Source organism: Panulirus ornatus, chromosome 23 (assembly GCF_036320965.1).
Source record: "Panulirus ornatus isolate Po-2019 chromosome 23, ASM3632096v1, whole genome shotgun sequence".
Taxonomy (NCBI): Eukaryota; Metazoa; Arthropoda; class Malacostraca; order Decapoda; family Palinuridae; genus Panulirus; species Panulirus ornatus.
The window spans coordinates 9,217,065-9,244,526 of record NC_092246.1 but is presented as its reverse complement, the minus strand read 5'-3'; the positions used below and the strand labels follow the sequence as shown (position 1 = coordinate 9,244,526).

General features: G+C 39.6%; 1 protein-coding gene across 7 annotated transcripts in view; it reads left to right on the top strand.

The window, feature by feature from the left end:
• Positions 1-27,319, top strand: part of LOC139756792 (cyclin-K-like) — a 33,619-nt gene extending 6,300 nt beyond the window's left edge. Inside the window, exons 2-6 of one of the 7 annotated variants that reach the window (XM_071676590.1) lie at positions 9,057-9,162; positions 9,393-9,491; positions 16,143-16,355; positions 22,963-23,100; positions 27,170-27,319. In XM_071676590.1, coding sequence (XP_071532691.1) covers positions 9,426-9,491; positions 16,143-16,355; positions 22,963-23,100; positions 27,170-27,283 — 531 coding nt within the window. In that variant the 5' untranslated portion in view covers positions 9,057-9,162; positions 9,393-9,425 and the 3' untranslated portion in view covers positions 27,284-27,319. Of the gene's footprint in view, positions 1-9,056; positions 9,163-9,392; positions 9,492-10,978; positions 11,198-16,139; positions 16,356-22,962; positions 23,101-27,169 lie in introns of those variants that run through there. The other 6 variants (XM_071676588.1, XM_071676587.1, XM_071676586.1 and 3 more) reach the window with 6 other exon arrangements.
• Positions 27,320-27,462: the final 143 nt, after the last annotated feature.

The following is a 27,462-nucleotide window of genomic DNA, read 5'->3' as shown; positions in this document are numbered from 1 at the left end:
TGGCATACTTTTGGTTCAGATTCCAATTTGATAAGACGTAGGTGATTCTTAAGTAACAAACCAAATTCATGATTTCACCATATGAATTAAAAACTGTTTGAATAAATGGATAATCCTTATTCCAATGTCGAGTGTGAGTTGAATTTGAACATTTTATTCTCGAGTTAAAAGATACTCCATTCACAGTCCAGTGGGATGCCATCATTTCAGTAATACCATTTTTAACTAGCCTTGCACATATTATACAGTTTATCTGATCTTCAAAATTTAACAACTTGTTCATCCTATAGCTGCAGCTCCTCAGAAATTTGCCTTTACAGTGAAGAAAAAAGAATCCTTATAGAATATGTTTGTATTATATTTCATCAAAGAAAATGCCAAAAAAGTATAATAATTTCCTCAATATTGTTGTGCATGGATGTCTGTTATTTCCCAACCCTGGTTCAGGACTGGATGTTAGAACGTGAGCATCACTTCAGTGCACTTTTTCTTTACTGTATTTCACTGATGTACAATGTTTTCTCAGCATACATACACATAGTGTTACACTGATTTATAATAGTATAATATAAGATAATATAAGCAAAAATTTCAAGATGAAACAGTACTTTGCTTTCTCATGAGTATAAGTAAAAATTTCAAGATGAAACGAGACTTTGCTTTCTCACTGCCTTCCAGTCTGAGATAAGCCTGTTCTTGTTCAATAGGTGAAGAAGCTTGGTGTTCATGTTCTCAAGCAATCGTGTTGTCCTTTCTGGTACTTAAGTCTGTCTGTTTGTATACCATCATGGCACATAGGTGCTGGAAGTGTTGCACGTGCTAATAGGTCTAGGAAACATCTCAGCAATGCTGAAAAAAAAAAAATTGAACATCATCTGTATGGAGAATGGCCTGTGCTTCATATCTGACAAGGATATGATTGAGATGACTCCAGAAACACCCTTGGAGCTATTCAATGCATATTCAGAGTTCCCTGAACATCACTCTTGGTGGGAGGAGGGGCGACCTGACCACGACATCATCACTAGACCATTGTTAATTTGTGAATTCCTTATACCCCTGGGTTCGAATTTGGTTTCCAGCAGACTGGTCTTCCCCAATTAGTCTTTGAGCACAGGGTTTTACAGTAAGTGATATTAAAGAATAATCACATACAAATAGATACAGAAAAGCCCTGTGGTTGGCAAAATTATGGTTGGTGAATGTTCTTTGGGAAATGGGGGGTTAAGGGGAGCAACCCTTGAGATACCTACCTTAAGTCTTATTGTGAACACCTCAAGGTTAGAAGTAAGCATGTTTTGCTTCAAGAACAGCATGAAAATTCCATAAAGATATAGAAAAATGATGTATGAAACTCTGTGGTGATAACTGATGAGTGTATGTCACCAGTGATGCTGTACCTATGTATTCCCACAAAGGACCCAGCCTGCTGTGCCACACAAAAGGCTACCTCGATATTCACTCTGACAACACCACCTGATTATGACGCTTCCTGTCTCACACTTGAAATGGTCATCTACTGGGCTAGAACACAGGCAGCCTGAAATACAGTTTATGACGTTTATCCCGTTCCATTCTATGATTATGATGCCTCTTTTGTCGAGTATTCATAGCAATAGCTGTAATCTTTTTACTCTCTTGTATTGAATGACATAGCTACTTACAATAGGGTATAGTATAAGAGCTTACTGCAGTGTAAACAAAAATCACAAGCTCAGGAGCTATGGACAAAACAGGTGTTGTAACATGGGCATACTCTTTTTCAAAATTTGCAGAATGGATGATAAATCATTTGGTTTTGTATCGTTTCTAAATATTTTGAAGGTTACATAACCAAAATTAGTAAATTCTGTAACAGTTAACCACAGTAACAGAAAAGAAAGGGCTAGGAATCTGGAGGGACGTAAAAAATTAATATGCAGGTGACTCAAGTAATCAAAATGATTACATAAGTTTTCATAATTATTCAGGAGGAATTTTGTGCTCCTTACACCTGATTTTCATAAGTTTTTTACAGTTTAGTGTATTGAGCCAATCAGGATGGAAGACATGGGGAATATATGATTCCTTAAGTTTATTTGCCATTAGGCCATCCATACTGACCCCACCAGAAGCAGGCAGGGCATTGATAAAGAAATAGGGAAGATGTGGGGTTGGAAGTGGCTGTCTTAATGCAATTTTTTTTAATGTTGATGGCTCCAGTCATGGACAAAAGTCCACATCAAGGCCAGGCATTAATTGAAATATAGAGAGAATCATAGAATAGAAAAAGAAAAGACAAGGGAAAGCATTTACAAATGTTGGAGGAAGTAAAAGACCTGTCTTTTGAAATGTGCCTGATCATAGTTATTAGGAAAAACATGAGAAGGTAGAAAGTTCCAAAGCTTCAACATGTTGGGAAAGAATCATTTATGAAAATGACCCACCTTTGAGTTGCTGATGGCCTCAAAATAATCATGTGATGCTGCATCTTGCCGAGTATTGCATGGTCTAGCTAATGATGGGGGCACACAAGCAGCCACCTCTCCAGAGCTGAAACCAGAGTAATACCCATAGAAGAGGGGTGTTGATAATTATATGAAATATAAGAAATGTGAGCCAAGTTTATAATTTTTTGAACTGAAATAGAGAGTTGTTTCCTGGAAATCTGTGCTGAATTTTGTTGTCAGTGAAACCAAAATACCCTACTCACCTGACAGTATTATTTGATTTAACCTTGTCAAACCTGACCTATCTTGAACAGTATCCCCAAAATATATTTGTCCTCATGCCTGAGTTTTACATTACCTCCGTCATATTTACACAGATCACACACATACAAAAAGCACATGAAAGTAGCTGACTGGATGGTATTTGTTGACTCACTGGGGATGAAATGTGCACCGCACACCCTAGCATCAGATGTGCATGAAGGGTTAGAATTTTTCTAGCACATTTCATTCAGCCACATTGTTCTTTCACTCTCTTTGAATGGTTGGAAAAGTTTAACTAGATCCAGTTTTGTATATTTCAACCGTTCACAAATTAACTACTAACCGTGCCATCAATGCCACAGTGTAAACTTTTTGAAGTCATACAGTAGGCTCCTATTCCCAAATCATCTCTTTTGATCTGCTTTTCTATATTTGTTTGTGGATATTTCCACATGACCACATTTTAATTGTACCGGTTTTCATTCATAACCATAAATTTAAAACTAATGAATTAAGTGTCCTGAGTACATTGCTTCACTTATGTTTTGTGTAGGTTGCTAAACATTCTTTTCCATTTTATTTTGTCTCCTTCCATAACCATTTTTCCTTATTTTCTCTCCACTCTCTTAATTTAGCTACCCTTGCCTCACTTACATGCATGCCATTTTTATCTGAGTGAAAAGGTCTTCGTCTGAGCATATTTAGGTTTACTGTAGGACAAAATGGAAACTTTTTCTAATACATTCAATTAGTCATCACCGTTGTCATCCTGTAAAAAGGCATGATAGCATTTTAAACAAGATCCATTTCCTTGACACCTTTGCTCAAATGCAGTTGAAGTACTGTAAAGCATTGTATAGAGGTGGTGAAGCAAGGCAAGAGTTTAGTTGCTCTCTGCACATATAGAATGCATCATTTAGAGGAGCAGAAATATTGCCCATCTCATTGATGTTATGGTTCATGTCATTTATTTTTTCTTAAGAGAGATATTTTTGAACCCATTAAAGAATCTGTGAACATGTGAACTGGTTTTGACAAAGCCTCATTGGATTTTCTGAGTAAAGCATTAATTAGGTCTTAAGCATATGACCTTCTCTTGCTCAAAGTAGAAATGTCAAGCAATCTTTGGTGACACTGAATCTTGGAGCAGTTTTTTCCTCATTGCTAGTGAATGTTCTGATGGGAATTCTCTTCCAGAATAAGCGAGTTTCATTTACGTTAAACGCCTGTTGAGATGTGTGACCTACTTCCTTAATGATTTTATTTAAACACACATGCTCTAGTCACAAGTTTCTTGCATCACCAAACCTTCTAAGCCTCTTTAATTTCACATCTAATGTGATAACCTTATGCCAGCTTGTTATATTAGTTTCTTTATTTGATTTTTCTATTTTCCCTTATCTTTTAATGATTAGATGATTGTTAGTTCATGAAGTGGGTAACAGACTGCTGAAGGGAACTATGTGGATAACACATACTAGAAAATGCAATTTGTCATATTAATTATTGAGTATGAATTGAACAGTACGTTGCTGTTGAAGCTAGCTTTCCTATGCTCATTGACATTTCACTCAATAGCTTTCACATCTTTGTCACCCATTTTTGCATTATTTTTGTATCTAGATAATTATTATTCATAAGTTAGGGAATAATTGGTATACATGGGGTGTTCAGTGTTGTAAATGGAAATGGTGAAGAGCTTGTAGATTTATGTGCTGAAAAAGGACTGGTGATTGGGAATACCTGGGTTAAAAAGCGAGATATACATAAGTATACATATGTAAGTAGGAGAGATGGCCAGAGAGTGTTATTGGATTACGTGTTAATTGACAGGCGCGCAAAAGAGAGACTTTTGGATGTTAATGTGCTGAGAGGTGCAACTGGAGGGATGTCTGATCATTATCTTGTGGAGGCTAAGGTGAAGATTTGTATGGGTTTTCAGAAAAGAAGAGTGAATGTTGGGGTGAAGAGGGTGGTGAGAGTAAGTGAGCTTGGGAAGGAGACTTGTGTGAGGAAGTACCAGGAGAGACTGAGTACAGAATGGAAAAAGGTGAGAACAATGGAAGTAAGGGGAGTGGGGGAGGAATGGGATGTATTTAGGGAATCAGTGATGGATTGCGCAAAAGATGCTTGTGGCATGAGAAGAGTGGGAGGTGGGTTGATTAGAAAGGGTAGTGAGTGGTGGGATGAAGAAGTAAGATTATTAGTGAAAGAGAAGAGAGAGGCATTTGGACGATTTTTACAGGGAAATAATGCAGTTGAGTGGGGGATGTATAAAAGAAAGAGACAGGTCAAGAGAAGGGTGCAAGAGGTGAAAAAGAGGGCAAATGAGAGTTGGGGTGAAAGAGTATCATTAAATATTAGGGAGAATAAAAAGATGTTCTGGAAGGAGGTAAATAAAGTGCGTAAGACAAGGGAGCAAATGGGAACTTCAGTGAAGGGCGCAAATGGGGAGGTGATAACAAGTCGTGATGATTTGAGAAAGAGATGGAGTGAGTATTTTGAAGGTTTGTTGAATGTGTTTGATGATAGAGTGGCAGATATAGGGTGTTTTGGTCGAGGTGGTGTGCAAAGTGAGAGGGTTAGGGAAAATGATTTGGTAAACAGAGAAGAGGTAGTAAAAGCTTTGCGGAAGATGAAAGCCGGCAAGGCAGCAGGTTTGGATGGTATTGCAGTGGAATTTATTAAAAAAGGGGATGACTGTATTATTGACTGGTTGGTAAGGTTATTAAATGTATGTATGACTCATGGTGAGGTACCTGAGGATTGGCGGAATGTGTGCATAGTGCCATTGTACAAAGGCAAAGGGGATAAGAGTGAGTGCTCAAATTTCAGAGGTATAAGTTTGTTGAGTATTCCGGGTAAATTATATGGGAGGGTATTGATTGAGAGGGTGAAGGCATGTACAGAACATCAGATTGGGGAAGAGCAGTGTGGTTTCAGAAGTGGTAGAGGATGTGTGGATCAGGTGTTTGCTTTGAAGAATGTATGTGAGAAATACTTAGAAAAGCAAATAGATTTGTATGTAGCATTTATGGATCTGGAGAAGGCATATGATAGAGTTGATAGAGATGCTCTGTGGAAGGTATTAACAATATTTGGTGTGGGAGGCAAGTTGTTAGAAGCAGTGAAAAGTTTTTATCGAGGATGTAAGGCATGTGTACGTGTAGGAAGAGAGGAAAGTGATTGGTTCTCAGTGAATGTAGGTTTGCGGCAGGGGTGTGTGATGTCTCCATGGTTGTTTAATTTGTTTATGGATGGGGTTGTTAGGGAGGTGAATGCAAGAGTTTTGGAAAGAGGGGCAAGTATGAAGTCTGTTGTGGATGAGAGAGCTTGGGAAGTGAGTCAGTTGTTGTTCGCTGATGATACAGCGCTGGTGGCTGATTCATGTGAGAAACTGCAGAAGCTGGTGACTGAGTTTGGTAAAGTGTGTGAAAGAAGAAAGTTAAGAGTAAATGTGAATAAGAGCAAGGTTATTAGGTACAGTAGGGTTGAGGGTCAAGTCAATTGGGAGGTAAGTTTGAATGGAGAAAAACTGGAGGTTATAAAGTGTTTTAGATATCTGGGAGTGGATCTGGCAGCAGATGGAACCATGGAAGCGGAAGTGGATCATAGGGTGGGGGAGGGGGCGAAAATCCTGGGAGCCTTGAAGAATGTGTGGAAGTTGAGAACATTATCTCGGAAAGCAAAAATGGGTATGTTTGAAGGAATAGTGGTTCCAACAATTTTGTATGGTTGCGAGGCGTGGGCTATGGATAGAGTTGTGCGCAGGAGGGAGGATGTGCTGGAAATGAGATGTTTGAGGACAATGTGTGGTGTGAGGTGGTTTGATTGAGTAAGTAACGTAAGGGTAAGAGAGATGTGTGGAAATAAAAAGAGTGTGGTTGAGAGAGCAGAAGAGGGTGTTTTGAAATGGTTTGGGCACATGGAGAGAATGAGTGAGGAAAGCTTGACCAAGAGGATATATGTGTCGGAGATGGAGGGAACGAGGAGAAGTGGGAGACCAAATTGGAGGTGGAAAGATGGAGTGAAAAAGATTTTGAGTGATCGGGGCCTGAACATGCAGGAGGGTGAAGGGAGGGCAAGGAATAGAGTGAATTGGAGCGATGTGGTATACCGGGGTTGACGTGCTGTCAGTGGATTGAATCAGGGCATGTTAAGCGTCTGGGGTAAACCATGGAAAGCTGTGTAGGTATGTATATTTGCTTGTGTGGACGTGTATGTATATACATGTGTATGGGGGTGGGTTGGGCCATTTCTTTCGTCTGTTTCCTTGCGCTACCTCGCAAACACGGGAGACAGCGACAAAGCAAAAAAAAAAAAAAAAAAGTTAGGTAACACCCAACTGAAGAGAATTGTGTAGAAAAAAATTCATAATTTACCTTATAATTTTCTGAGCTTCATTAGAATAATAAGTTTCCATGGGAGCTTGTGTTCCTAGGCTTGATAGTTCTTCCATCTCTTCAGCCTATTTTCTTGTTATTTTTGTTAATATCTAAATAATCATTGACTCTTGAGTTATGCAATGATCTATCAAAGTGAACTCCATAGAGAAGTGAAACAAAATACAAGTTGCCATGTTATATACTGAGTATGACTTGAACAATGAAATGTTGAATTTGTCAGCTGTTCAATCTCTTCCAGTTCTCAATAGCTGTTTCATTTTTTATTTTTTATTTTGTGAATGTCTGAGCATTAGTTCAATAGATAGGCAACAGCACATTGAAGTGAAGCATGTAACTCAGAACCTTGCATTAAAAGTGCTGATTCTTGGCAAATTGTTTCCTATTTATAGTTGCATTTTCATCTGTCCAGTATAATTGAATGGTTGTGATTCGGTTTCCTTTGTTAAAATCATCCAATATGCTAGATTGTAGTAGTCTTTTGGAAGCATAGTGATCTGCTCCACTTAATTTGTAGGCAGGAAATACCTGGTTATCGGTAAAGTGGAGATAACTGGTGAGAGCAAGCATATGATCATACCTTTTTTAATGAGATGGCTATCAGTGATTGGGATATGAATTGAAACTATTTTGCAAGTGGTTGGGATAGAAATTGAACATTATTTTACTATAATATCTTTATGGAATTCCTGATCAGTAAGATTTCTGTAGAGTATTGTGACATTAACCCTCAACCCTCTATTGGGCAAAATCCTTTGACCTCACCAATACAACAACATGAATTGAGTAGCCTTTGTGGGATACCTGCCCACCAAAGGGTTAAGTGCCGAGAGGTATCACATATAGACTTTCATAGTAGGTACTGTGAGTTTTTTGAGTAACCCATCTATATTTTAACATTTGTATGGCTACTAAGTGTCTCGTGGTCACTACAGGTGTTTGTTACAGGAACTATTACTTTCTTGATGTTATTTTGTTGTAAGTTTACATGTAAACGAATGTAAAATTCTTGTACATATTTGTTAAATGTATGTAAATATAAGTAATTAGTAACTATCAGGAGTGAAGGGTGAGTTAGTAAAAATGTAGGTCATGTTCTTCCTTTTCCTCTTCACTTTCCTCTGGCTCCTCTCGCTGGAGACTTTATGTGTTAACTTTAGCACAATACTGAGGTCATAAAAGTTACCTTAGGTCACTTTTTGTATAATGTAATGTGAGCAGTTTGCAAGACACCTGACATTGAAGGTTAAAGGAAGATAATATCAGTACGTTAAGATGCGAAGTGAAATTTTTTTTCAAATGTGTCACAACTTGGAGAGCTTACATGTTATTTGAGCATGTACTCTGGTTCTTAACTGTTGCAACTGCAAAATGTTGCATATAGAGACCTAGTGGTATTCTATACTTCTCTCTCGTTCTTCTCTTAGTCTTTCACTTCTAGTGAATATCTTACAGAAATTCCCCATGACTTGAAAGTTTCTCAGCTTTATTTAGAACCTTCTGGCTACCTAATTCCACATGAAACATAATCATCACTGGATGTGAAAGTTTCTCAGCTTACTTTAGTACCTTCTAGCCACTTAATTCCACATTGAAGATAATCATTACTGGATGTTCCCTTCTGTCTTGATTATAGATTATAACTACCAAGTCTGTCAGTATCTTTTATCTTTAAAAATGCATTTTGCATGCCTGCAGCTTCTAGTAATCTTTTTATTGGTATATCTTCCTTTTCCACCCTTTCTTCTTTGGCTGGAATATGGCCTTTTTTCAGTCCAAAAATTATCAATGACTTAGGTTAATCAACCTTGTGCTTCACTAATGCTCTTAATTTTGGTGCAACTCACTTGTCTGCTAATTCCTATAGTGCTGATTTGTCAAACTCCATATCTCTGGTTATATCTAGAATCTTCATTTTTACTGACATGCGCTGATCCTGAATACTCTGCACTTTTTAAAGCCTGTGGTTGTGTGTATGTGTGTGCATCAGCCAGTTAGTGACTTGGATGCCTTCCCTCCAGCATTGCCAAAATGCCACATGCCCCATGCAGTGATCATGTGTTCAGGTAAGAGAGTTATGTCCATGCGACTTTTCGGTCATTCAGACATGCATTCTACAAAGTCGGCCATTTTGAACAAAAATGTTTAAATGATTAGGTTTGGAGTTGCCAAGAATCGAGTTATTTGGTACCAAATTGATGAGGGTTCTTTGTATAGATAATGTATAGATTTCTGCCGTGTCTAGACATTAAGGATATTTTATGGTCATCTTTTAAAAGTCTCCTGCTGTTTCCAGAATGAAGAGCCAGCAGCTACACTTGATGCCCTTATGCCGGGTCCGTCATCGAGCCGGCAGTTGAGCCAACAAAGTGATGATATGCTCTACTCGAGACAGGTGCCATTTGCTTTTCTCTAGATACATAAGTCTTAAGATGCTGGTGATACTATTATTTGTTATAGATTTACATTTGGATTGATTTAGGCTGATGCTTGGATAATTTGTGTGAACACTTCATCTGATCAGTTATAAGATTAGGCTTAATATGATCCGTTTCTTGTGTGAAACATAAACAGGTTGGTCAGGTTTGCCATGTTAATGTAGATTGTGCAAGAGTTTCATCTTTATTCTCTAGTTTATGAGTTTGGCTTTGGTGCATATACATGTTGGAATGTGATGTAGGATCATGAGAAAGTTCCACATTTTTTTATTTTTGCTACCTTTTTTCTAAGGTATTTCACAAATAGTGACTTGGTGTCGCTAAATCAAGTTTTCCTCATGTGAGGATTCCAACCAAATTTTATGCTGATTCATAGTTGTCCTCTTCAGTCCTTGGATATATTCCTAGGAAAATGAAATTTCTACCACATGATTTTTGAATTCTCTCAGGATAAAACTAAAGCTGACCTCAAATTTGTTGGTATCACTGGCTGATTCCTTTTGGGAGGAATTTCTCAAAGCCCTTCTGGTTACTTTCATACATTTAGATGCCTGCTTATTCAATTAGCATAGGTTTAAACTGCAGAAACCAATTTTTTCCTTGGTCTGAGGACACTGTGCAGTTGAAGTGAGTTTAGATTTCACTTTTGATTTTGGAAAGAGTTGTTATAATAGTAAATGCCTGTTTGAGACAGTAATCGGTCATGTGTCTCTTTTATTTTGAGAACTTTTATCTGATCTTTCATATGTATCTTTTTATTTTGAGAGGCCTTATCTCAATCTGGAAGTCAAGTATGTGCCCTGTTTTTATGTTACTGGGAATTGCTATAAATTCCTCAGACTTGTGTTAGGTAAGACCAAGATTGATTTTCAAGAGGTGGAGATAATGTTAAATTTCTCATTTACATCAGTTTCCATTGTTTGTACAATCACATCTATTAGAAGTCTTCTTGATCTGTTAATAAAGGCTATGACTATGTTGAGGGGTTTTATAGCTAATTCCAGTGGGAAGCAACTCTAAATTTTCTTTCTTGAGTTTAGGACTGACTGTTATGACATTTTTCCAGATTAGAATAAGATGCTGTGGCTGACAAAAGTGTAAATTGATTACCCAAGATGAATCAAAGAGGAGCAATATTTCTTTGTTGGACACAAGAAAATTACAGATGTTTAGACTTGGGAACAAGTTAGCTTAAAAGACATCACATGTATGGGTCAGACTAGAGTTAAGTTTCTGCCCCTATTGGCATGTCATTACATGAAAACTTATGTTTTATTAGTTATGAGTTAAGGCACCTTTTTTGTCCTTTTATTCAGGATTGTATAAGGGGAGGTATCTTAAGTAAAGAAAGATTCACAGATAATTTCAAGGGTGTTTGATAGGATGTTTATGATTCAGTAAAAAGGAGCCAGTTCAAACTCATGGATTTCTCATTTCTTAACAGACGTCTTAGTGTCTTCGTGAAAAGAACACCTCATTTCAGTTCCTGATAAGTGTTCCTTTACTCAAACAGCCAAGGATAGATTAATTGATTCAGGATACCTTATCAAGGGAGATTATGTAAAGAAGACAATTCAACTTCTTTTTGATGCTCTTGCCTAAAAAGGGTAAATCAAGGCTCTCTTCCTTAGAAATTTTCCCGAAGTTTGAGAAAGAATCACAGGTAAGTACATGTTTAAGTTCAGCCAGACTAAGACCTTAGATGTGCATTTCTTACAGTGATGAGATTACTTTCTTGGATTAGTTCAGCTATCATATTCCCAGACTTTGATGATAGTTGCTTTACATGATGTTTTAGGTGCTTCTCTTCTTTCTTGTGCAGTTTCACAAACACAGGATGACTGAGGTCGCAGCATGTTATGATTTATGGGAAGAGAGCAGTCTAGAGCATTTTGTTTCTTGGAGGCCACAGCAAGTGAAATAATGTCAGAGTTCAGTGGCATTAATCTTTCACGGAAGAAAAAAGTAGCATGTAAGCTATAGATCATTGGATAGATCATTTTTCCCTTTACATTCTGGGACAGCCAAATCTCTTAATCATTGTTATAGTAACCAGATAAGCCCAAGAGATAGCTTGTTACAAAGTATGAAGTTCATTGGAATTGAGGAAATTACTTTGAAAATTGACTGGGATGATGGTTTAAGAAACAAATGTATTTTTAGAATAGAATAGAGTCAGTTGTTGTTCGCTGATGATACAGCGCTGGTGGCTGATTCATGTGAGAAACTGCAGAAGCTGGTGACTGAGTTTGGTAAAGTGTGTGAAAGAAGAAAGTTAAGAGTAAATGTGAATAAGAGCAAGGTTATTAGGTACAGTAGGGTTGAGGGTCAAGTCAATTGGGAGGTGAGTTTGAATGGAGAAAAACTGGAGGAAGTGAAGTGTTTTTGATATCTGGGAGTGGATCTGGCAGCGGATGGAACCATGGAAGCGGAAGTGGATCATAGGGTGGGGGAGGGGGCGAAAATTCTGGGAGGCTTGAAGAATGTGTGGAAGTCGAGAACATTATCTCGGAAAGCAAAAATGGGTATGTTTGAAGGACTAGTGGTTCCAACAATGTTGTATTGTTGCGAGGCGTGGGTTATGGATAGAGTTGTGCGCAGGAGGATGGATGTGCTGGAAATGAGATGTTTGAGGACAATATGTGGTGTGAGGTGGTTTGATCGAGTAAGTAACGTAAGGGTAAGAGAGATGTGTGGAAATAAAAAGAGCGTGGTTGAGAGAGCAGAAGAGGGTGTTTTGAAATGGTTCGGGCACATGGAGAGAATGAGTGAGGAAAGATTGACCAAGAGAATATATGTGTCGGAGGTGGAGGGAACGAGGAGAAGAGGGAGACCAAATTGGAGGTGGAAAGATGGAGTGAAAAAGATTTTGTGTGATCGGGGCCTGAACATGCAGGAGGGTGAAAGGATGGCAAGGAATAGAGTGATTTGGAGCGATGTGGTATACCGGGGTTGACGTGCTGGCAGTGGATTGAATCAAGGCATGTGAAGCGTCTGGGGTAAACCATGGAAAGCTGTGTAGGTATGTATATTTTGCGTGTGTGGACGTATGTATATGCATGTGTATGGGGGTGGGTTGGGCCATTTCTTTCATCTGTTTCCTTGCGCTACCTCGCAAACGTGGGAGACAGCGACAAAAAAAAAAAAAAAAAAAAGGAATTTTATCGAGGATGTAAGGCATGTGTACGTGTAGGAAGAGAGGAAAGTGATTGGTTCTCAGTGAATGTAGGTTTGCGGCAGGGGTGTGTGATGTCTCCATGGTTGTTTAATTTGTTTATGGATGGGGTTGTTAGGGAGGTGAATGCAAGAGTTTTGGAAAGAGGGACAAGTATGAAGTCTGTTGTGGATGAGAGAGCTTGGGAAGTGAGTCAGTTGTTGTTCGCTGATGATACAGCGCTGGTGGCTGATTCATGTGAGAAACTGCAGAAGCTGGTGACTGAGTTTGATAAAGTGTGTGAAAGAAGAAAGTTAAGAGTAAATGTGAATAAGAGCAAGGTTATTAGGTACAGTAGGGTTGAGAGTCAAGTCAATTGGGAGGTAAGTTTGAATGGAGAAAAACTGGAGGAAGTAAAGTGTTTTAGATATCTGGGAGTGGATCTGGCAGCAGATGGAACCATGGAAGCGGAAATGAATCATAGGGTGGGGGAGGGGGCGAAAATCCTGGGAGCCTTGAAGAATGTGTGGAAGTCAAGAACATTATCTCGGAAAGCAAAAATGGGTATGTTTGAAGGAATAGTGGTTCCAACAATGTTGTATGGTTGCGAGGCGTGGGCTATGGATAGAGTTGTGCGCAGGAGGGTGGATGTGCTGGAAATGAGATGTTTGAGGACAATGTGTGGTGTGAGGTGGTTTGATCGAGTAAGTAATGTAAGGGTAAGAGAGATGTGTGGAAATAAAAAGAGTGTGGTTGAGAGAGCAGAAGAGGGTGTTTTGAAATGGTTTGGGTACATGGAGAGAATGAGTGAGGAAAGATTGACCAGGATATATGTGTCGGAGGTGGAGGGAACGAGGAGAAGTGGGAGCCCAAATTGGAGGTGGAAAGATGGAGTGAAAAAGATTTTTTGTGATTGGGGCCTCAACATGCAGGAGGGTGAAAGGCGGGCAAGGAATAGAGTGAATTGGATCGATGTGGTATACCGGGGTTGACGTGCTGTCAGTGGATTGAATCGGCATGTGAAGCATCTGGGGTAAACCATGGAAAGTTGTGTGGGGCCTTGATGTGGAAAGGGAGCTGTGGTTTCGGGCATTATTGCATGACAGCTAGAGACTGAATGTGAACAAATGGGGCCTTTGTTGTCTTTTCCTAGTGCTACCTCGCACACACGAGGGGGGAGGGGGATGGTATTCCATGTGTGGCGAGGTGGCGATGGGAATGAATAAAGGCAGACAGTGTGAATTGTGTGCATGGGTATATATATATATGTGTCTGTGTGTGTATATATATGTGTACATTGAGATGTATGGGTATGTATATTTGCGTGTGTGGACGTGTATGTATATACATTGTGTATGGGGGTGGGTTGGGCCATTTCTTTTGTCTGTTTCTTTGCGCTACCTCGCAAACGCAGGAGACAGCGACAAAGCAAAATAATAATAATATATAAGAATTAGAGGTCATGAGATTGAAGTGGAAAGCATAAAGAAAATCATTACAGAGAAGGATTTGAAATGAGTATCTGAAAATTGAAAATTGAGAACAAAGATGTCATGATGGTGTGAGATATTGGCCATGAATAGATAAGTATGGAAGAGGCAGAGATGCCAGCTTAGAAGTAAAAGACTTCAGTGGAATGAACTGTACACTTGCCTTTGGCTGAATTCAAGGGTTCTCTCTGGAACAAGACAAAATTCTAGAAAGAGTGGACCAAGATTTGCCCCCATATATTATGTCTTATAGAGGGTTTGTGGATATCACACATGACTCAAGATGAACATACAAGAGGCAGAAACCTCCAGGAACTAAAAGTAGATAACTGACCACCATGCATTGCCGTAGACATCATGAGCACTTCTTTCTCCATCTCTCTTTAATATCTTACATAAACTACTCTGACCTCTAGCTTAACGCATTGTGAAAGTCCTGTCACATGCTGATGATCTCTTGGTCACATCACATCACCATGACACTCTTCAGGCAATGACAGACATGCAACACTTTGTTGTACGATTACAACACTGGCCCATCAAAAATAGAAAGTGTGCAGTGTCACAGAAATCTACTGTAACCTTCCTAGCTAGACAAGCATCCACTCACACTCAACAGTAATCCAGCCACATTGGGTATCTCATATGACACACTTAACATCTACTTCAGATACCTCAAGCATTAACACAAATACCATAAAGAAACTAAATGCTCTCAGAGCACTTAACTGTTATTACCCATTACAAACATTCATCTAATGTACTGTAACTTACATCTCACCTTCCTGTTTATTCATCTTGCCAAAAACATAAACGTAATCAAGCTGCAAACCACGTGAAATAAGGCACTCTGCACAGTCACCAGATGCTTAATACCCACAAACATTAAGCATCACCATGAAACAAAATTACATCCAAATACCATCTCACCTCAATATGTATGGTGTTTAGTCCTTTGTAACAGCATCCTTTCCACCCAGACCACACCATAACCACCATACAGTACATACAGATCTCCACTACCCAGCAAACACAGGATTGACAGAGCATATTTATTAATTTATAATTACACCAGAAGCAATTTTTATGAATGAGTCTGGTGTTATCCAGAACCTTTTTAGAGGCTCCTGCAGCCCAAGGCTTCACTACTTGAGGTGCAAGGGAAATGTAAATTCCTTTGGAGTGAGAAATTCTTTGATGAGACTGGACTCCCAGTGATACGGCTTTGCCAATGGTGACTTTTCACTCGTCGTATAACTTTGAGCAGGTGGAGTCTGCTAAAGCCTTGACAAAACATATACTCACCATAATAGCTCATTAAGAATGTCACAAATAACCTCCCAATCCAATCTTAATCTATCTCCACCAGATATACATCCAAATGGTAGTACACTCCCCAGGCATAAAAGAATTATACTTTTTTGTCTGCCCTCTGGATTCCACCCATCTTTCCAGCATTACAAACACTGATTCATCAAATCATGAGACCCATCATGTTTTCACTGAACTCTTCTGCTGAAGTCACTGAACACTTGTTTCACAGTTATCTTGCACTCACCTTAAATGCACATACACACATGCCAAGTTTCTTGACCTGAGGTCCTTCCTGGTGAATGCAGCTGGTTTCCTGAGTGCTTTTGGAGCCCCATAGAATGGGATTCTAAGCAGGAAGATAAGGAAGTAAGTATATACTCTATGTGTTGATATATCCCAGACTTTTTAACATTATTGTATAAGCACATTGCACTGCAATGTTGCTACATATTCAATAATCAAATGTAAATGTATTTTTGTTGCAGATGTTTATGTTGTTTGGTCCTGGACATGATTGTTGACTAAAATATTTTAGGTATAATCTGCCTGTGACAAGATTTGAGTGAAGGAAAAGGCACAACCGACAGTGACCATTTAAATGTTCTCACTGACTTACTTATGAAGAAAATATTTGTTATACCTTTCAGCAGGGATGGTACTATGAGAAACGGGAGCTTCGACACACTCCAACTATTGTTGCAGGCCTCAGTGTTGAACAGGAAGTTCAGTATCGTCGAGAAGGTGCCCGTTTCATTCTTCAGGTGGGAAACAAAATGGGCCTTCGATACGAGACTATGGCAACAGGTGTTGTTTACTTCCACCGATTCTACATGGTTCACACTTTTCAGTCCTTCCCCAGACATGTAAGATTTTGACATGTTTCTGAAATATCAATAGAATTTGTAGCCGAGCCTCCCACTAGTATGGTATCTTGTGTAACTCTTGCCTTATTCTTTGTTTTTTGTGTTAGTTATAGAAGTTATGATTTACAATAAATGCATTTGTGGCTCAAATTGTGTGATTATGTAGGTAACTGAATTTGTGGTTGGGTTTACATGACTACACATGGAATAGCATTTTGAACTTTCTAAAATTTATTCTTGAATTTTATCTTGAATTGGGGTGTAGGTACCCCATAAGCATTTTTTTCTTTCATTTTATCAGTTGTTTGTGGATAAGATTATGAAACTTAGAGTTAATGCCCAAATTAAGTTGTTAAAAAATTTCATATCTGGTGTAAATATGTGCCATGTCAAGGTGGCTTTAAGGTGAAGTAGGCAGAAGGATTGAGAGAAACAGCGTTTCCATGAGTGTCGCCAAGCTGTTGTTATTGTTCCAGCAATACAGAATTGTATGTTAATCCTGTGCATCATGACAAATCCTTTTCAAAGAAACATGATATGATTACCTGCTTCAGAAGCAACAAATGATACATATATAATGTCATTTTTTATATTATTTATTTTTATTATACTTTGTCGCTGTCTCCCGCGTTTGCGAGGTAGCGCAAGGAAACAGACGAAAGAAATGGCCCAACCCCCCCCATACACATGTATATACATACGTCCACACACGCAAATATACATACCTACACAGCTTTCCATGGTTTACCCCAGACGCTTCACATGCCTTGATTCAATCCACTGACAGCACGTCAACCCCGGTATACCACATCGCTCCAATTCACTCTATTCCTTGCCCTCCTTTCACCCTCCTGCATGTTCAGGCCCCGATCACACAAAATCTTTTTCACTCCATCTTTCCACCTCCAATTTGGTCTCCCTCTTCTCCTCGTTCCCTCCACCTCCGACACATGTATCCTCTTGGTCAATCTTTCCTCACTCATTCTCTCCATGTGCCCAAACCACTTCAAAACACTCTCTTCTGCTCTCTCAACCACGCTCTTTTTATTTCCACACATCTCTCTTACCCTTACGTTACTCACTCGATCAAACCACCTCACACCACACATTGTCCTCAAACATCTCATTTCCAGCACATCCATCCTCCTGCGCACAACTCTATCCATAGCCCACGCCTCGCAACCATACAACATTGTTGGAACCACTATTCCTTCAAACATACCCGTTTTTGCTTTCCGAGATAATGTTCTCGACTTCCACACATTCTTCAAGGCCCCCAGAATTTTCGCCCCCTCCCCCACCCTATGATCCACTTCCGCTTCCATGGTTCCATCCGCTGGCAGATCCACTCCTAGATATCTAAAACACTTCACTTCCTCCAGTTTTTCTCCATTCAAACTCACCTCCCAATTGACTTGACCCTCAACCCTACTGTACCTAATAACCTTGCTCTTATTCACATTTACTCTTAAATTTCTTCTTCCACACACTTTACCAAACTCAGTCACCAGCTTCTGCAGTTTCTCACATGAATCAGCCACCAGCGCTGTATCATCAGCGAACAACAACTGACTCACTTCCCAAGCTCTCTCATCCCCAACAGACTTCATACTTGCCCCTCTTTTCAAAACTCCTGCATTTACCTCCCTAACAACCCCATCCATAAACAAATTAAACAACCATGGAGACATCAAACACCCCTGCCACAAACCTACATTCACTGAGAACCAATCACTTTCCTCTCTTCCTACACGTACACATGCCTTACATCCTCGATAAAAACTTTTCACTGCTTCTAACAACTTTCCTCCCACACCATATATTCTTAATACCTTCCACAGAGCATCTCTATCAACTCTATCATATGCCTTTTCCAGATCCATAAATGCTACATACAAATCCATTTGCTTTTCTAAGTATTTCTCACATACATTCTTCAAAGCAAACACCTGATCCACACATCCTCTACCACTTCTGAAACCACACTGCTCTTCCCCAATCTGATGCTCTGTACATGCCTTCACCCTCTCAATCAATATAATTTCCATATAAACTGAAATTATTATCATTACATCTTCTCTCCCCCCCCCCACAAAAAATATGAATAAATGAAATAAGATGAAATAACACATATAAACTGTACAGCATTACTCATAGATATGCAAAGTACAAAGATTACTTTTACATCATATATTTATAGATCTAACCTGTTCGGGGGTTGTGCTAGTCTACCTCTAGATGTTCTTACCTCACTGGAATCATGCTTACTCCTCTTTGGTGTACCTTCCCCATTTATGTCCACTGCACTTGTCACATCTTCCAATTCAGCCTGTCTATGTCTGTTGTTGATTTCCGGTGTCACAGCACCTTCTTCATGACATTTATCAGTTTGTCACCATAACCACTGGCATGTTTTAGAGAATTTGGGCTTTCTGCTGTCTTATGCAGTTGCTGCCTAGTTCTCATGTAAATCTGACCATCGCTATCTTTAACCAGGTGTGATCTAGGAACAACCACCATACCCTTCTTTAACTCTTGTGCCATCATTGATTCTAACTACATTTCCCTCCTCCAGTTCAGGCAGCAGCTTAAAGCTTCTAACATAACAAAGTTTCTACCTATCTTGTGAGTCTTGAGGTAGATGTCTGATAGTCAGTGGGTCCTGTGTCTCTGGTCGTAACAAGGCTTCAGAAGTGGGGTGTGTGGTTTGTGTTCTTCTATGAAACAGTAACTAACTGGGGCTTGGTGTCCCCTAAATAGGAGTCTTTCTGTAATTCAGCACACTTAGATAAGGATCCTTGCCCTCTTTGGCTGCCTTCTTCATCGGCTTCTTTACTGTCTGTACACTTTTTTTCTGCAAGGCATTACTTTTTGGATGATAGGGAGTTGAAGTTGTATGGGCTGTTCCATATGACCTACAGAATTCTTTAGATTCTACAGCTGTGAACTGTGGGTCATTGTCACTTTGAATAGTTTGAAGTATGGTCCTTAAAGTATTGCACAATAGTACTGGAATGAGTATTTTCTAACAAGTCAAACTCAAAATATTTGCTGTGATAATCAACAAGCAACAGGTACCTCTTCCCTTTCATCTCAAATAAATCAGCTCCAGGTTTTTGCCAAGGGAGTTTAGGGACTTCATGAGACATCAGTGGTTCCCTTGCTTGGTCGTTGCTATAAACATTACAGGTGTCACGAGCACTAATCAGGTCCTCAAGTTCAGCCCCCATTTGAGACCAGTACACAAGATCTCTTTTCCATATCTTGATTAGATTTATGAATGTGTTTGAGGATTTTACTTCTTAGTTCCTTAGGCACTATAATTCTTTTCATTTTATGCAGCATTCCATCTTCATAACTTCTCTCATCTCTCTAATTCCAAAAGGCATTGAATTCTACTGGAGTGTCTTTCTTACAATTATGCCATCCCTCTAATGTGAATTCTTTTAGAGTCTGCAATACTCTATCTTCCTTAGTCCTATTTTTAAAAATCTTCAAGCTTATACCTGCAGTGTCTAGCTATTCATGAGTTACTATAATTACTTGCACTTCATCCCTGCTGACTCTACTCAGAGCATCAGTTATATGCATGTCCTTTCCTTTCTTATAATGTACCTCTAAAGAATATCTATGAAGTCTTAGATGCATTTTCTGTAACCTAGGAGGAGCTGATGACAAGGACTATTTTAAAATACTCTGTAAGGGTTTATGATCATTCTCTACAACTACTTTGCTTCTCTCATACAGATAAGAATGAAGTTTCTCAGCTCCAAAAACAATGGCCAACAACTCCTTTACAGTTTGAGCATAATTTCTCTGAGTTTCAGAAAGGGACTTGGCAGCATAGGCAACAGGGTGATCTTCCTGAAGAATACAAACCCCTACAGCTTTCCTTGAGGCATCAACAGTCAAGGTTACAGGCTTAAATACATCATAATACCTCAAAACATTTCTCCTGTGGTTCATCTCATTTAAATTCAATTTCCATCTCCAGTAACCTTCTCAGAGGTTCATTTATTTTCAGACATATTGGGAACAAACTTTCCCAAGTAGTTAGGAGTTAGAAAATTACTTATAGTTTCTTCCTTCTCAGGATCTGGTCTTAACCCGTCTGCCGTTAATACATGGCCAATGTGTTCTACTTGCTCAGTTTTAAGCTTGAGTTTGGCACAGGTCAACTTTAGATTTCTTTCCTGGCATCTTTAGGGACTTTCTATAGTCTCTCATCATGTCCCTCAGAACTACCATAAACTGATATGTCACCCAATATAATTTCTGCTCCGTCTAGATCATCAAACACTTCATGCAAGTACCTCTGGTAGATTTCTGGAGCATCTAACACAGAATACACCTTAGCATCTGCTAACCTGGTTGATATTTCCTCAGTTGTAGGTAGTGGGTAGTGTTGCCTTTTTCAATGCCTTGTTGAAATCTCTTGGATCTAGGCATATTCTTAATTTACTTCCCTCATCCACAGTACCCATACTGTTAACCCAGTCTGTGTAATTACTTTCTCTGATGATTACACCTTTCTTTTCCATGTCCTCTAATTCGCATTTCAGTCTATCTCTCAGAGCAACAGGCACTTTACAGGTGGATGAGCTACCGCGCTAATCTTTGAATCAACCTCTTGATGCAGTTCACCCTCTAGGCATCCCAATCCATCAAATACATCTTTATATTTTTGCAATACCTAATTGGTGGTTGTGTCTTAAGTTGGTCTCTGACTTTGCTTGATTTAATAAACTTGACTAACCCTAACAGTTTACAGCCATTCTTACTCAACAGTGGCACATAGCTTACATCAGCAATGAAGAAAGTGAGCTGATATTTTTAAGAGTTATGTAAACATATCATTTGACACTTACCAAGGGGTTTGATTTTACTTCCAGGCAAAGCAACCAATACAGTCTTTGTGCGTTTCATCTCTGGTTTTCCTTTTAGCTTGTAGATTCTTTTAGGCAGTAGACTGACCTCATCTTCTGTATCCATTTGGAATGCCACTGTTTGATCTTGAAGGAGAAGAGTAAACCAGTCCTCTTGATCTGGTCTTCTTAACTGGTTGGAGGTTACCGTGGACACTGCTTTTGCTGACTTCCTCAGGATTTATAAACCTTCCACTGGCTTTTCATAACACCCTTCAGAGTTGGATGATGAATCTTCTTTGTCAGCCTGATTTATACTTGCCTTTTCCAGGACTGCTGAAGTTGTCACACCTACGCTTGAGATGTCCAGTCCTGCCACACTTCATACACTGTTTGTTGCTAGCTAGGCAGTGTATCCTCCCAAAGACATGCTTGAAGCCACTGAACTTACAAGTCCTTTGTGATATGTTGCCAGGAATTGAGGAGTGATACTCACTTTTCTTTTTTGACTTCACGCTTTGGACATTCAAACTGGTTTTCACTGCACAAAACTCCGTCATCTGTTCTTCACTTGCCTCATGAGCTCTGCACTGCAGTGCGACTTCATGAAGGGTCGTGCCGCCTTTCCTCGACAGCCGTCCATGTAGCTTGTCATCACTGATGCCACATATGATTCTGTCTCTGATCATTTCATCCTTCAAGGCACCAAACTCACAGTTTATAGCCTTCTTTCTTAGGTCAGTTACAAAACTATCAATAGTTTCATCAGCCTATTGCACTTTACTGTTAAAAATATCTTTCATAAGTGACATTCTTCTTTGGCTCTAAATATTCTTGCTACTTCTCTATAAGAGTTTTGTATATCTTTTTATCAGCTTCCTCTACAGGCAAAATGTGATATATATTTAGCAACTCTCTTCCACCAGAGTTTAGCAGTAAGGCAATCTTCACCTCATCATCCTTTTCATCTTTCTCAGAACTTAGTAGATATATCTCAAATTCTTGGCAGATTCTTCTCCAGTTCTGTGCCGTATTAGCTGATGATATCAGAGGTTCATGAAGTGAACCTTGGATGCTCATCCTAAACATTCTAGATAACCACAGCAATGGCACATGGAGACTGCCACCTCATAGCACCTCAGTTCTTGCCACAAACCTTCTTCCCTATCACACAAGTAGCTCCTCTTCAAAGCCAGAAGCACGTGAGATGTCAGCACACCTGACACCGCGTAATATGTGCCATGTCAAGGTGGCTTTAAGGTGAAGTAGGGAGAGGGATTAAAAGAAACAGGATTTCCATAAGTGGCACCAAGCTATTGTTATTGTTCCAACAGTACAGAATTGCACCTTAATCTTGTGCATCATGACAAGTCCTTTTAAAAGAAATATGATATAATTGCCTGCTACAAAAGCAACAAATAATACAGATATGTCATATATTGAAAATATAATTTCCATATAAACTGAAATGATTATCATTACATCTGGAACATATCTTGAAATCTCAGAGAAATTGGAGAACAAATATTTTTTGTTATTGACGTTTTCAGATTCTCTTTAAGAAATGAGAATGTGATTAGGTTTGTCCTGATTTTTTTCAGCTTTTCAAAGAGTTGAAATGCAATATGGTTTAAATGCAGTTCTTTATTGGGCTACAAAATTAATGATATTTTATATTGTGATATCTGCACATGAAAGAAATTATCTACACCTCAGTAAGTAATCTTCATGCATTTCTTCAGGTGACTGCATGCTGCTGCCTTTTTCTTGCTGGTAAGGTAGAGGAAACACCCAAGAAATGCAGAGACATAATGAAGACTGCCAAAAGCCTTATGGATGAAGTGACGTGGGCTGAGTTTGGCACTGATCCACGTGAGGAGGTAAGATAGCTTGGATTAAGTGCCTTATTGGAGATGTCAGATAAAGCCAGGGTAGGCCTCATACTACTGTTAAGTTGTTATGAGTGCCCTCAGCCAATAGAGCACTTATTGGCACCACTTTCACTGAAGTGGCACTGATCCACGTGAGAAGGTATGATAACTTGGATTTAGTGCCTTATTGGAGATGTCAGATAAAGCTAGGATAGGCCTCACACTACTGTTAAGTTGTTATGAGTGCCTTCAGCCAATATAGCACTGATTGGCACCACTTTCACTGAAGTGGCATTGATCCATGTGAGGAGGTAAGATAACTTGGATTTAGTGCCTTATTGGAGATGTCAGATATAGCCAGTGTAGGCCTCACACTACTGTTAAGTTGTTATGAGTGCCTTCAGCCAATATAGCACTGATTGGCACCACTTTCACTGAAGGGGCACTGATCCACGTAAGGAGGTAAGATAACTTAGATTTAGTGCCTTATTGGAGATGTCAGATAAAGCCAGGGTAGGCCTCACACTACTCCTAAGTTGTTATAAGTGCCTTTAGCCAATATAGCACTGATTGGCACCACTTTCACTGCTGTCACCTCCTGCCACCTAGACCTCTCATTACCAAGTGGGAGTCTGGCAGCCCAGGTGCATCAAGCCCACCCAGGTTTGAACAAACCAATGCTAGAACAGCTGTATCCCCTCTTTTAAGAAAATCATATCCCTCTTTTAAGAAAATCTTCAGTAGATAATAGACTGCATCCCTAATTTTTGTATAGGCTATTTAGTACACCATTTTTATTGCCTTTATTTTATCTATTTATTTATTTTGCTTTGTTGCTGTCACCCACGTTAGCGAGGTAGCACAAGGAAACAGACGAAAGAATGGCCCGACCCACCCACATACACATGTGTATACATACACATCCACACACGCAAATATACATACCTATACATCTCAACGTATACATATATATACACACACAGACATATACATATATACACATGTACATAATTCATACTGTCTGCCTTTATTCATTCCCATCGCCACCCCACCACACATGAAATAACAACCCCTTCCCCTCTCATGTGCGTGAGGTAGCGCTAGGAAAAGACGACAAAGGCCACATTCGTTCACACTCAGTCTCTAGCTGTCTTGTAATAATACACCGAAACCACAGATCCCTTTCCACATCCAGGCCCCACAGAACTTTCCATGGTTTACCCCAGACTCTTCACATTCCATGGTTCAATCCATTGACAGTACGTCGACCCTGGTATACCACATCGTTCCAATTCACTCTATTCCTTGCACGCCTTTCACCCTCCTGCATGTTCAGGCCCCGATCACTCAACATCTTTTTCACTCCATCTTTCCACCTCCAATTTGGTCTCCCACTTCTCCTCGTTCCCTCCACCTCTGACACATATATCCTCTTGGTCAATCTTTCTTCTCTCATTCTCTCCATATGACCAAACCATTTCAAAACACCCTTTTCTGCTCTCTCAACCACACTCTTTTTATTACCACACATCTCTCTTACCCTATTATTACTTACTCGATCAAACCACCTCACACCACATATTGTCCTCAAACATCTCATTTCCAGCACATCCACCCTCCTGCGCACAACTCTATCCATAGCCCATGCCTCGCAACCATATAACATTGTTGGAACCACTATTCCTTCAAACATACCCATTTTTGCTTTCTGAGATAATGTTCTCAACTTCCACACATTCTTCAACGTTCCCAGAACTCTCGCCCCCCTCCCCCTTCCCATGATTCACTTCCGCTTCCATGGTTCCATCCGCTGCCAAATCCACTCCCAGATATCTAAAACACTTCACTTCCTCCAGTTTTTCTCCATTCAAACTTACCTCCCAATTGACTTGTCCCTCAACCCTACTGTACCTAATAACATTGCTCTTATTCACATTTACTCTCAACTTTCTTCTTTCACACACTTTACCAAACTCAGTCACCTGCTTGTGCAGTTTCTCACACAAATCAGCCACCAGTGCTGTATCATCAGCGAACAACAACTGACTCACTTCCCAAGCTCTCTCATCCACAACAGACTGCATACTTGCCCCTCTTTCCAAAACTCTTGCATTCACCTCCCTAACAACCCCATCCATAAACAAATTAAACATCCATGGAGACATCACACACCCCTGCCGCAAACCTACATTCACTGAGAACCTATCACTTTCCTCTCTTCCTACACATACACATGCCTTACATCCTCGATAAAAACTTTTCACTGCTCCTAACAATTTGCCTCCCACACCATATATTCTTAATACCTTCCACAGAGTATCTCTATCAACTCTATCATATGCCTTCTCCAGATCCATAAATGCTACATACAAATCCATTTGCTTTTCTAATTATTTCTCACATACATTCTTCAAAGCAAACACCTGATCCACACATCCTCTACCACTTCTGAAACCACACTGCTCTTCCCCAATCTGATGCTCTGTACATGCCTTCACCCTCTCGATCAATACCCTCCCATATAATTTCCCAGGAATACTCAACAAACTTATACCTCTGTAATTTGAGCACTCACTTTTATCCCCATTGCCTTTGTACAATGGCACTATGCAAGCATTCTGCCAATCCCCAGGCACCTCACCATGAGTTATACATACATTAAACAATCTTACCAACCAGTCAACAATACAGTCACTCCCTTTTTTGATAAATTCCACTGCAATACCATCCAAACCTGCTGCCTTGCCAGCTTTCTTCTTCCGCAAAGCTTTTACTACCTCTTCTCTGTTTACCAAATCATTCTTCCTAACACTCTCACTTTGCACACCACCACGACCTAAACACCCTATATCTGCCTCTCTATCATCAAACACATTCAACAAACCTTCAAAATACTCACTCCATCTCCTTCTCACATCACCACTACTTGTTATCACCTCCCCATTAGTCCCCTTCACTGAAGTTCCCATTTGTTCCCAAGTCTTATGCACTTTATTTACCTCCTTCCAAAACATCTTTTTATTCTCCCCAAAATTCAATGATACTCTCTCACCCCAACTCTCATTTGCCCTTTTTCACCTCTTGCACCTTTCTCTTGACCTCTTCACTCCATCTTTCCACCTCCAATTTGGTCTCCCACTTCTCCTCGTTCCCTCCACCTCTGACACATGTATCCTTTTGGTCAATCTTTCTTCACTCATTCTCTCCATATTACCAAACCATTTCAAAACACCCTCTTCTGCTCTCTCAACCACACTCTTTTTATTACCACACATCTCTCTTACCCTTTCATTACTTACTCGATCAAAGCACCTCACACCAAACATTGTCCTCAAACATCTCATTTCCAACACATCCACCCTCCTCCGCACAACCCTATGTATAACCCATGCCTCGCAACCATATAACATTGTTGGAACCACTATTCCTTCAAACATAACCATTTTAGCTTTCCGAGATAATGTTCTCGCCTTCCACACATTTTTCAACACTCCCAGAACCTTTGCCCCCTCCCCCACCCTGTGACTCACTTCCATTTCCATGGTTCCATCCGCTGCCAAATCCACTCCCCGATATCTAAAACCACTTCCTCCAATTTTTCTTTATTCAATTTTTTTTTTTTTCATACTATTCGCCATTTCCTGCGACAGCGAGGTAGCGTTAAGAACAGAGGACTGGGCCTCTGAGGGGATATCCTCACCTGGCCCCCTTCTCTGTTCCTTCTTTTGGAAAATTAAAAAAAAAGCGAGAGGGGAGGATATCCAGCCCCCCACTCCCTTCCCTTTTAGTCGCCTTCTACGACACGCAGAGAATACGTGGGAAGTATTCTTTCTCCTCTATCCCAGGGATAAAAAATTCAAATTTACCTCCCAATATATATATATATTTAGTCACTTTCATTTTTTCTCTTTCAAAACAAGAACATACTTCAACACAGCAGATCAGATATGCAACTTTTATCATTACAGTAGATTAGTTAGTTTTTCACGTTACCAGATGAATTTTTTTGTTTTTGTTATTATAAAAGCAGCTGATATGCAGTAGATACTCAAACTTTTTAACATTGCACAATTTTCAGGTGATGACTTTGGAGCGAATCCTGTTGCAGACTATTAAGTTTGACTTCATTGTGGAGCATCCATACACTTACCTTCTCAAATATGCAAAATGCCTGAAGGGTAAGTATGTTTGAAATAAAAGTTATGAATGTCTGAGAGTATGTCTAGCTCCCATATCCATATGGGTGGGCCAACTAATGAGAAATGTATCTGCTTATTCAGGGCTTCTTGAAACACAGTGTGGTAACAGTTGAATTAAAAAAAAGAGCACAATTGTTTGTCTGAGAGAGTGTCCAGCACCCAAACTCATATG